Source organism: Lathyrus oleraceus, chromosome 2, assembly GCF_024323335.1.
Source record: "Lathyrus oleraceus cultivar Zhongwan6 chromosome 2, CAAS_Psat_ZW6_1.0, whole genome shotgun sequence".
NCBI lineage: Eukaryota > Viridiplantae > Streptophyta > Magnoliopsida > Fabales > Fabaceae > Lathyrus > Lathyrus oleraceus.
Window position 1 is genome coordinate 210,640,773 of NC_066580.1, and position 12,385 is coordinate 210,653,157.

At 39.4% G+C, this 12,385-nt stretch overlaps 1 protein-coding gene across 2 annotated transcripts; it reads left to right on the forward strand.

Moving 5' to 3' along the window:
- The first annotated feature begins 516 nt into the window (after positions 1-516).
- Positions 517-11,824, forward strand: LOC127118923 (uncharacterized). 2 transcript variants are annotated; one of them, XR_007802449.1, is made up of 2 exons: positions 517-685; positions 11,580-11,824. XR_007802449.1 is itself a non-coding variant. In XM_051049153.1 (2 exons), the coding sequence occupies exon 2, from the start codon at positions 5,563-5,565 to the stop codon at positions 6,952-6,954; it is 1,392 nt and encodes a 463-aa protein (XP_050905110.1). In that variant the 5' UTR covers positions 517-685; positions 5,094-5,562; the 3' UTR covers positions 6,955-7,416. The 2 variants fall into 2 exon arrangements, 1 of the variants encoding a protein (XP_050905110.1); XM_051049153.1 differs by lacking the exon at positions 11,580-11,824 and adding an exon at positions 5,094-7,416.
- The last annotated feature ends 561 nt before the right edge of the window (positions 11,825-12,385 follow it).

Sequence of the window (12,385 nt, forward strand, 5' to 3'; positions counted from 1 at the left end):
GGGTGAATGTACATTTCAATCTCTAACAGAAATCTGAATTTCATAAGTTCTATAAATTTAACAACACATTCATTACTCGTTTTTTGGAGCCAATTCTTTACACTCTGAAAATCTACATTTCTTCTTTTCCAGATTTCGACCTTCCCTAATCTCTCTGACTCTCGCAATCTCTCGTTCTCGATCCTCACTCAACCACCCTCAACCTCTCGTAACCACCCTCAACTTCACTCCGCTCCTAACAACAACAATCCAAAAAACACCAAATATAAACAGAGAATGGCGGGAGGAAGGAGAAGGAAACAATGAGCAATAAAGCAAAAATAGATTGAGTGAGGAAGAATTGGAGGATCTCACCGGAACAGGGTACATCGTCGTCATCAATGGTGGACTTCATCGCACACGCGCCAACAACTTTGTCCATCAGAACTTCATATTCTTCATCCATCGAAACTTCATATTCTTCGTCCAGCGAATCTTACAAAGAAAGCAAATTCGTTTTTCATCCTTTCTTCTTCGCAGTACAACAGAAATCTGGAACGAGAGGTAGAATCAAGATCACGAATTCGCGGAAGCTCAACAGGACCGTTCCATTCAACACACAAATCCAAGGCATAGAGCATTTCGGAAGAAACATCAGCAATCTGAAACCAGTTCGCGCGGATCTGCGATCAGAGCTTTGAATCTGGTGAGTTATTGACATTAATTTCGCTTTGTTTGATTCCTCGTGCGCACAATAATGAATTGAACCGACTTCTACTTTACATTTGATGGTGAGCTTTGAATCCGCTTGAATAAGATCCATGATTTTTTTTCGACGTCGTGAATTGAGATGAAAAAAGTTTAGCTTCAAAAACATGGCGGCGATCGTCGATATCGGAAGAACGCGTCGGTGATGAGGAAGGTGAGATCGATGGAAAAGGATCGCGGCGGCGCCGTTGGTATTTTGGTGTGTAAAGTACTCGAAGCAGATAAGCGTACCGTTGTGGAGAATAAGCCGGTTGTGTGGATTGAATCACTTGCTGTTGGGCTTGGTTTGGGCTCAGGCCCGAACAACATCAACATCCTCCATTCTACTCCCATATTGCCTGATCGGGCCTACACCCCCAGATTATCCAAAGCCCCATTGTGCTTTTTTGACTGTTTGTTTGGCTTGTTTTTGGCTGCCTTTAGTTAATTAGGATTGGTGAGATTAGAATTAATTTGGTTTATTGGATTCTTGATTGCTAATTAGATTTAGGATTTAGTATTAATGGATTTTTAGAAATATTAAACCTTGATTAATTAGAGTAGATTAATTAGAAATTTGGTTAGCAATTAGGTTGATTAGAAATTAATTAGGATTAATTAGTCTAATTAGGACTTAATAGATCTTTAGAAACTAATTAGGAATATTAAAATTAGATTTTCAATTAGGTGATTAGAAATTTTGTTTAGAAATTTAGATTAGTGTAATAGACTTTTTAGGAATATTAGAATTAAATAAATCTAGAATTAGAACATTTAGGAAACCTTAATTAGGGATAAAGATTTTAGAATTTTATAGGTTAACTAGAGATGATAAATTTAGATTAGAATGTTATATTAGATTATAAATTTTAGAAATTAGTATAAATAGATTTTTAGAAATATTAAACCTTGATTAGAATTTAATAGATTTTAGAAATATTAACAATTTTAGAAATTAGAATATTTTAGAATTTGATTGAATTTTAGGAATCAGAATAGTTTAGAATTTACTATTGATTTTTTATTAGAAATTTCATAATTAGAATTTTAATCTCACATTCATAAATTTCTTGAAATGACTGTTTCGCCCATAAGCCTAGAAGTAGTCCCTTTTACATGTTCCCATAGTTTTAGACATTGAGAAAGTAATTCCAATAAAACACTAACCCTTTAGGTAGTTGTACACTCAATTCAACTAATTTTTCCCCACTGATTAAGTTGATCAAAGTACGCTTTGATTGACTAAATCCTTTGATTGTGCTTAACTCCCCAAGCTTAGTCAAGTGATAAAAAGAACCTTGATCACTTGATAAAGCAAGTCCTTATGATCAAGATACGCTGGATACTGGATCTTCAAGTTCAATCAAGATTCAAAGATCAAGATCGAGAGTTCAAGCTATTCAAAATCAGTACAAGATGTGACTACTATTCGAGCACTACAAAGGTCAAACTCAACACTTGTTAATCATGAGCCAAGTTGTGTGCCATGAGTCTTAAATAATAGAGAAGGAATGGGACTGGAGAATTCATACCCTATTCTAAATATCTTTGGGTGTGGGACGAATGCCCCGTTTGCTCATTGTATTCACCTCTATTCATAGGCTTTAGCATAATTTGACTCAAGTTGATTGACAAGCCTCTTCATCATTCAAAGACAACCCTTCACCATGGGAAGCTGCAAGGAAATTCAAATTCAACACTCATCGATTATGATGCAAATTGCACGTCATGAGCCTTAAGTAGTAGAAAAGGAAGGGGACTAGAGAATTCCTACCCCAATTCTGAATATCTTTGGATATGGGATGAATGATCTAGTGCTCACTGTATTCGCCTCTATTCATATACTTTAGTGCAATATAAATCAAATAATTGATAAGTATTTCTACACAAATTGAAAAACAGATTGAAGATCAGGGTGAAGGAGAATTGCCATCCAAGGCGCAGCGGGATTTAAAATTTCTCTTTTAATGATCCTTACAAATGGGCATGACCAGTGATAGAATCGTTGCCTCTTGTGGCGATTCAAACCTTTGGTGCAGATTCCTTGTAACGATCAAAACCTTGGATACAGATCCACGGGGCGATCACGAACGTTGAACGATGACAACGTCTCTACTCAGTCCACATGAACGGATTCCTTCAATCTCAGTGCTAGCTGGTACGAATGAAGGCTTTGAGTGAGAGAGAGAGGGAAACGAAACTCCAAGTCTTCACTTGAGTTTGAGTCTGACTGGAGTGACAATGCTTCTACCCAAGGGGTTCTATTTATAGAACCACTTGTGTGGGCTTCAAGCTAAAAAGCCCACTTAAGTGTATTTTGGCCCATATCTCATAATATGCCAAAATCACTTAAGTATTTGGTACCTTACCATATTTCGTCTCCCACTTAAGTGCACCGTATCTTACGGTGTTCCTTAGTTACTCTATTTCTCATCAATCCGTCCTTTGTGTGTGACCCTGTAGGTTTTCGCGACGTTGACAATTATATTAAATCACGCATTTAACATAATAACAGTGAGCGGTATCTAGCAACACATCACTGCTACCCAAGACACGAAAATGTCATGTGATCTGACAAAACCTCATGAGATAATAATTATGTGTATAATTACCCCTTTGCCCTTATGTCTATATTGAACACAAGGTATAGACCGTGTCATCCTTGTCCAGTTCAATATTGGGCCCATAGACATTTATCCTGTTACGCAGGATTGCCAAATTCCATCTAGGACACTCATGTCCCTCAGCATGCTTTGTGGAGTATGTAACACCCCGATAATAATAAAATAATTATTTGAATTGAGTTAATAATTTAATTATTAATTTAATTAAATAATTGGAAATTTTATTATTATTATTTTTGGATTATTATTATTGGAAAATATATATATGTTGGAATAAGGAAAAGTTCTCATTTGGAAAAGCATTTCACGTGAAAACAGAACAGAGAAGCATCGTGAGAAAAAAGGGAAAAAGGGCAGAGAAGAGGAGCTGAAGAGCAAAGGTTGGAGAACGAAAGCTTGAAGCTCAAAGATTCTGCCGGATTGTTAAGGTAAAGGGGGTTTATCGTCGATTAATGGGTATTATGGGATAATATGTAATGGGTAGTGAGAAACCGTTGAATCGACCCTAATTGGGATTTGGAATGCTGAAAATTTGTGATGAATAGGTTGAGTGAAAACCGTAATCAAATTGATAATTGTGTGTGTAATCAAACCGATAAATTGGTGATGAATGGCGACGAGTAAGTTTGAGTGGGAAGGGTCTGGAATGGGCACATGAGATCCCTGCCCAAAGAAACGCGTCTGGTGAACTGTCATGTTCGCCTAGCGAACATAACCTTCGCCTAGCGAAGGAACGCGCCTCAACCTCGCCCCAGCGAGACTGAGAGGTTTTGCTACTGTAATGTTCGCTGTGGACTCGCTGGAGCTTCGCCTAGCGAGTGAGTGCTAGCTGTGTTTTTCACCAAAACAGAATGAGTTCGCTATTACCTTCGCCTTGAGCTCGCCTAGCGAATTAATTTACCAATTTCCTGGAGCTGTTCGCCTTGAGCTCGCCTAGCGAACCAGAGCTTCGCCACTGTCTCGCCTAGCGAGCAAGGCAGAAGAAGTGTTTATACATGTGTTGCTGAGGTGTTTCATACATGTGCTGAAGAAGTGTTTTATACATGTGTTGATGATGTGTTGATACATGTATTGATGATGTATGATGATATGCGAAATGTTGTGAATGTATATATTATGCATGTATTTGTGAATGGACTGTTGTATGGCTTAGAGTGTGAGCATATGTCCATTGTGAGTTGTTGTTGATGCTGCATTGCTAGATGATTAGTGTGCATGGCATAGCCTGTGGGGCTGTAGCTAATTCCCATTGTGAGGAATTGGTGAGTGAAATGTTGTGAATTGTTGTTGATGTTTGCATGCTAGATGATTAGCTTGCATAGTCTAGCCTTTGGGGCTGTAGCTAATTCCCATGGTGAGGGATTAGTGAGTGAGTCATTAGATCTCAATGAGTGGGACTAGTGAGCTTAGTAGCCGTATCCGGAGGGATCGGTGAGCTTGAACTATATGTTCAAGAATAGTCGGTACCGCATGTGTAGAGTCTCATTGCATAAAAATATGTATGGCGTATAATATGAATGGATGTGTTCCAATATTATACGTGTGTTGTGTTGTTGTTAAATATGATTTGAGATTATACGGGTATTGTATATTGATGTTGAGAATGATGTTTAAGCCAATGAGCTATTACTGAATGTGTATTGCAATTAGGGTGATTGATGTGTTAATTACTTGGCATTACATGTTGTTTTATAATGCTTATTATATTGATTGAGGAACTCACCCTTACAACCTATTTTTCAGGTAACGAGAAATGAGTTGAATAGAAGCTAACGCTTGGAGTCTATAGTAGTGTCCTATGGGTCATGCTCTGGTAGATGTAACATCGGGAGGGAACCTTTTCATTGTATTGTTGGAAATTGTTGAATTAGTTTACATGTATGGTGTTACATGTCTCATGATGATGTTGAATTCTATTCCGCTGCGTAATTGTGCAAATACTTTATATTTAAATTAAATAAAAGAGCATGATTGTTATATTGTTTAAATGGTGTGGAATGTTTGTGTGACACCCTTGGTGCACTATTACTCTGATTATATGTTTATTATTTTAATTAATTTTTGGGGTATTTTAGAAGGGTGTTACATTAGTGGTATCAGAGCATAGTCGGTCGTGTCGAGTCGTAATTATTCTGTTTCCCCTGTACGGGATAGGTGTTGTGTAACCCTATCAGTACTTATTGTTTTAGCTTGTTGGGTTTTCAGAATAGAGATGGCTGGAAGAGGTAGAGACGATGCTGCGATTGCTGAGGCTCTGGGTATGCTAGCTGGAGTACTTGGAGGAAATCCGAATGTTGCGGGAATGGGAGCTGCTCGTCAGTTGAGTGAGTTCCAGAAGAACAATCCTCCAATGTTCAAGGGAGCATACGATCCAGATGGTGCTCAGAAGTGGTTGAAGGAGATCGAGAGGATCTTCAGAGTAACTGAGTGTGCTGATAACCAGAAGGTCAGGTTCGGTACACATATGCTGTCAGAAGAAGCTGATGATTGGTGGGTTGCTACCCGCACTGAGTTGGAATCTGCTGGGAATGCTGAGATTACTTGGGCTGTGTTCAGGGAGAGATTTCTGAGGAAGTATTTTCCAGAGGATGTCCGAGGGAAGAAAGAAATAGAATTCTTGGAATTGAAACAGGGTAACAGGACTGTTACTGAGTATGCTGCGAAGTTCACAGAGCTGTCAAAGTACTATACTCCCTATAATGAGGCTGCTGGAGAATTTTCGAAGTGTGTGAAGTTTGAGAACGGGTTGCGTCCCGAGATCAAGCAGGCTATTGGATATCAGAGGATCAGGGTGTTTTCTGACTTGGTTGACTGTTGCAGAATTTTTGAACAGGATTCCAAGGCTAGAGCAGAGAGCTATCAGCAGAGGGTTGATAGGAAGGGTAAGAATCAGATGGATCGTGGGAAACCGTATGCAGCTGGCAAAGGTTTTCAGAAGCAGAGTGGGATGAAGAGGCCTAGTGGGGGAGACTCTAGTGCTCCTGCTAAGTGTTATAGATGTGGTCGGGCTGGACATCGTGTTCATGAGTGTACCAGTGCTGAGATGAAGTGTTTCAAGTGTGGCAAAGGTGGTCATTTGGCTGCAGAGTGCCGGCTGAAGACTGTAACTTGTTTCAACTGTGGAGAGTTGGGTCATATCAGTCCACAGTGTCCTAAGCCGAAGAAAGAGAATCAGTCAGGAGGCAAGGTCTTTGCTTTATCGGGTTCTGAGACTTCTGCAGATGATCGTTTGATCCGAGGTATGTGTTATATTAATGGCTTTCCTCTTGTAGCTATTATTGACACCGGTGCTACTCATTCCTTTATATCTTTGGATTGTGCTGTGAAACTTAAGTTAGAGATATCTGAGATGCTTGGAAGTATGGTGATTGATACTCCTGCAAAGGGTTCAGTGACTACTACTTCAGTTTGTTTGAGTTGTCCTTTGAATATTTTTGGTAGAGATTTTGGGATAGACCTAGTGTGTCTTCCACTAGTGCAGATCGATGTTATCTTGGGAATGAACTGGTTGGTGTTTAACCGAGTTTCTATTAACTGTTTTGATAAGACTGTGATTTTTCCTGAGATTGAAGAAGGAAAGAGTTTGTTTCTATCAGCGAGGTAGGTGAATGAGGAAGTAGCTGATGGGGCAGAGTTGTTTATGCTGTTAGCGACTTTGGAGGCTAAAGATAAACTGGTGATTGGTGATCTAGCTGTGGTGTGTGATTTTCCTGATGTGTTTCCGGAAGAAGTGAATGAGTTACCGCCAGAGCGCGAAGTTGAGTTCTCGATTGAATTGGTACCTGGTACTAGACCGATATCGATGGCTCCGTACCGTATGTCTGCTGTTGAGTTAACTGAATTGAAGAGTCAGTTGGAAGATCTGTTGGATAAGAAATTTATTCGTCCGAGTGTGTCACCGTGGGGTGCACCAGTGTTGTTGGTTAAGAAGAAAGAAGGTACTATGAGGTTGTGTGTGGACTACAGGCAACTGAATAAAGTGACGATCAAGAATCGGTATCCTTTGCCGAGGATTGATGATTTGATGGATCAGTTGGTTGGTGCGAGTGTGTTCAGCAAGATAGATTTGAGATCTGGGTATCATCAGATACGTGTGAAAACTGAGGATATTCAGAAGACTGCTTTCAGAACGAGGTATGGACATTATGAGTATTCTGTAATGCCTTTTGGTGTGACTAATGCGCCTGGAGTATTTATGGAGTACATGAATAGGATTTTCCATCCGTACTTGGATCAGTTTGTTGTGGTGTTTATTGATGACATTTTGGTGTATTCGAAATCTGAAGAAGAGCATGCTGAGCATTTGAGAGTGGTTTTAGGAGTGCTGCGAGAAAAGCAGTTATTTGCTAAACTGTCTAAGTGTGAATTTTGGTTAGAAGAAGTTAGTTTTCTTGGTCATGTGATTTCAAGAGGTGGTGTTGCTGTTGATCCTTCTAAGATAGAAGCGGTATCTAAGTGGGAAGCTCCGAAGTCTGTTGCCGAGATTCGAAGTTTCCTTGGTTTGGCTGGTTATTATAGGAAGTTCATTGAGGGATTTTCTAAGTTGGCGTTACCGTTGACGATGTTGACTAGAAAGGGGCAAGCGTTTGTTTGGGACTCGAAATGTGAAGAAGGTTTCCAAGAGTTGAAGAGAAGGTTAACTACTGCTCCTATTCTGATATTACCGAGTTCGTCGGAATTATTTGAGGTTTATTGTGATGCTTCATTGTTGGGTTTAGGTGGTGTGTTGATGCAGAATAAGCAGGTTATAGCTTATGCTTCGAGACAGCTGAGGGTTCATGAAAGGAACTATCCGACGCACGATTTAGAGTTGGCAGCGGTAGTGTTTGTTTTGAAGTTGTGGAGGCATTACTTGTATGGATCAAGATTTGAGGTTTTCAGTGACCATAAGAGTTTAAAGTATTTGTTTGATCAGAAAGAGCTGAATATGAGACAGAGGAGATGGTTAGAGTTTCTGAAGGATTATGATTTTGGGTTGAATTACCATCCGGGTAAAGCAAATGTAGTGGCTGATGCATTGAGTCGGAAATCATTACATATGTCTATGTTAATGGTTAAGGAATTGGATTTAATTGAACAGTTTAGAGATTTGAGTTTGGTGTGTGAGAGTACTCACAATAGTGTTAAATTGGGAATGTTGAAGTTAACAAATGGTATTTTGGATGAGATCAGAGAGGGTCAGAAATCTGATATGCTTTTGGTTGATAAGTTGACTTTAGTGAATCAAGGCCAAGGTGGTGAATTCAGAGTTGATGCGAATGGTGTTTTGAGATTTGGTGATCGGGTGTGTATTCCGGATGATACAGAACTTAAGAAGAGTATTCTTGAAGAAGGACATCGTAGTGGGTTGAGTATTCATCCTGGAGCTACGAAGATGTATCATGATTTGAAGAAGTTGTTTTGGTGGCCGGGAATGAAAAGAGAAATTGCAAGTTTTGTTTATTCCTGTTTGACTTGTCAGAAGTCAAAGATTGAGCATCAGAAGCCGTCTGGGCTAATGCAACCGTTGGCTATTCCAGAATGGAAGTGGGACAGTATCAGTATGGATTTTGTTTCTGGTTTGCCGAGAACAAGTAAGAATTTTGAGGCTATTTGGGTGATTGTTGATAGATTGACGAAGTCGGCTCATTTTATTCCGATCAGAATGGATTATCCGTTAGAGAGACTAGCGGAGTTGTATATTGAGAAGATTGTGAGTTTGCATGGTATTCCGTCTAGTATTGTTTCGGACAGAGATCCTAGATTTACATCGAAGTTTTGGGAAGGTTTGCAGAGGGCTTTAGGAACTAAGTTGAGATTGAGTTCTGCATATCATCCGCAGACTGATGGTCAGACTGAGAGGACTATTCAGTCACTAGAGGATCTTTTGAGAGCTTGTGTTTTGGAAAAAGGAGGTGCTTGGGATTGTTATTTGCCTTTGATTGAGTTTACCTACAACAATAGTTTTCATTCGAGTATTGGTATGGCACCGTTTGAAGCTTTGTATGGTAGGAGATGTCGGACACCTTTATGTTGGTATGAGTCCGGTGAGAGTGCTGTGGTTGGACCGGAGATTGTTCAACAAACTACGGAAAAGATTAAGATGATTCAGGATAAGATGAGAATTGCTCAGAGTCGTCAGAAGAGTTATCATGACAAGAGGAGGAAGTCACTTGAGTTCCAAGAGGGAGATCATGTGTTTCTTCGTGTTACTCCGATAACTGGTGTTGGTCGAGCCTTGAAGTCGAAGAAGTTGACACCTCGATTCATTGGTCCTTATCAAATTTTGGAGAGGATAGGAGAAGTAGCCTATCGTATCGCTTTACCGCCGTCGCTTGCGAATTTGCATGAGGTTTTTCATGTGTCTCAGTTGAGGAGATACATTCATGATCCGTCGCATATAGTCCAAGTAGATGATGTACAGGTGAGAGATAACCTGACTGTTGAAACATCACCTATGAGGATAGAGGATCGAGAGTTGAAGCAGTTGCGGGGTAAAGAGATTGCCTTGGTGAAGGTAGCTTGGGGAGGACCAGCAGGTGGCAACGTGACTTGGGAACTGGAGAGTAAGATGAAGGAATCTTACCCAGAGTTGTTCGCTTGAGGTATGTTTTCGAGGACGAAAACTCTTTTAGTGGGGGAGAGTTGTAACACCCCGATAATAATAAAATAATTATTTGAATTGAGTTAATAATTTAATTATTAATTTAATTAAATAATTGGAAATTTTATTATTATTATTTTTGGATTATTATTATTGGAAAATATATATATGTTGGAATAAGGAAAAGTTCTCATTTGGAAAAGCATTTCACGTGAAAACAGAACAGAGAAGCATCGTGAGAAAAAAGGGAAAAAGGGCAGAGAAGAGGAGCTGAAGAGCAAAGGTTGGAGAACGAAAGCTTGAAGCTCAAAGATTCTGCCGGATTGTTAAGGTAAAGGGGGTTTATCGTCGATTAATGGGTATTATGGGATAATATGTAATGGGTAGTGAGAAACCGTTGAATCGACCCTAATTGGGATTTGGAATGCTGAAAATTTGTGATGAATAGGTTGAGTGAAAACCGTAATCAAATTGATAATTGTGTGTGTAATCAAACCGATAAATTGGTGATGAATGGCGACGAGTAAGTTTGAGTGGGAAGGGTCTGGAATGGGCACATGAGATCCCTGCCCAAAGAAACGCGTCTGGTGAACTGTCATGTTCGCCTAGCGAACATAACCTTCGCCTAGCGAAGGAACGCGCCTCAACCTCGCCCCAGCGAGACTGAGAGGTTTTGCTACTGTAATGTTCGCTGTGGACTCGCTGGAGCTTCGCCTAGCGAGTGAGTGCTAGCTGTGTTTTTCACCAAAACAGAATGAGTTCGCTATTACCTTCGCCTTGAGCTCGCCTAGCGAATTAATTTACCAATTTCCTGGAGCTGTTCGCCTTGAGCTCGCCTAGCGAACCAGAGCTTCGCCACTGTCTCGCCTAGCGAGCAAGGCAGAAGAAGTGTTTATACATGTGTTGCTGAGGTGTTTCATACATGTGCTGAAGAAGTGTTTTATACATGTGTTGATGATGTGTTGATACATGTATTGATGATGTATGATGATATGCGAAATGTTGTGAATGTATATATTATGCATGTATTTGTGAATGGACTGTTGTATGGCTTAGAGTGTGAGCATATGTCCATTGTGAGTTGTTGTTGATGCTGCATTGCTAGATGATTAGTGTGCATGGCATAGCCTGTGGGGCTGTAGCTAATTCCCATTGTGAGGAATTGGTGAGTGAAATGTTGTGAATTGTTGTTGATGTTTGCATGCTAGATGATTAGCTTGCATAGTCTAGCCTTTGGGGCTGTAGCTAATTCCCATGGTGAGGGATTAGTGAGTGAGTCATTAGATCTCAATGAGTGGGACTAGTGAGCTTAGTAGCCGTATCCGGAGGGATCGGTGAGCTTGAACTATATGTTCAAGAATAGTCGGTACCGCATGTGTAGAGTCTCATTGCATAAAAATATGTATGGCGTATAATATGAATGGATGTGTTCCAATATTATACGTGTGTTGTGTTGTTGTTAAATATGATTTGAGATTATACGGGTATTGTATATTGATGTTGAGAATGATGTTTAAGCCAATGAGCTATTACTGAATGTGTATTGCAATTAGGGTGATTGATGTGTTAATTACTTGGCATTACATGTTGTTTTATAATGCTTATTATATTGATTGAGGAACTCACCCTTACAACCTATTTTTCAGGTAACGAGAAATGAGTTGAATAGAAGCTAACGCTTGGAGTCTATAGTAGTGTCCTATGGGTCATGCTCTGGTAGATGTAACATCGGGAGGGAACCTTTTCATTGTATTGTTGGAAATTGTTGAATTAGTTTACATGTATGGTGTTACATGTCTCATGATGATGTTGAATTCTATTCCGCTGCGTAATTGTGCAAATACTTTATATTTAAATTAAATAAAAGAGCATGATTGTTATATTGTTTAAATGGTGTGGAATGTTTGTGTGACACCCTTGGTGCACTATTACTCTGATTATATGTTTATTATTTTAATTAATTTTTGGGGTATTTTAGAAGGGTGTTACAGAGTACCCATCAACTGTCTTTATGGTTATCCAGTTACGAACAACGTTGGATTAGCAATAAAGCACTCGACTCTACATCTAGGATCCATAGTGGTTTCAGGTCGAAGAGTGGTATACATTATTATCACCATGAGAATAACTTATGACACTTTGCATAACTTTCTATATAGTATTCTCATAGCGGGTCAATCCGGTATAAATATTACTCCTAATATTCATACCTATGTTTAAGACTTGATAACTCTTTATCCATGATCCATGAGATGTGATCATCAGTTTACAAACATAATAGTCTTAATGCTTTAATGTTATCTCACTTCACACTAAAGCTCGACTACGGATACTTTAAGAATAGTGTCCTTATGTTTAATGTGCTCTCATGATTAAGTCACGCTTAATACATTAAACGGACTATCTATTCCAGGGACTTTATTAATCAACCATAATAAAGAAAATGCCTTTT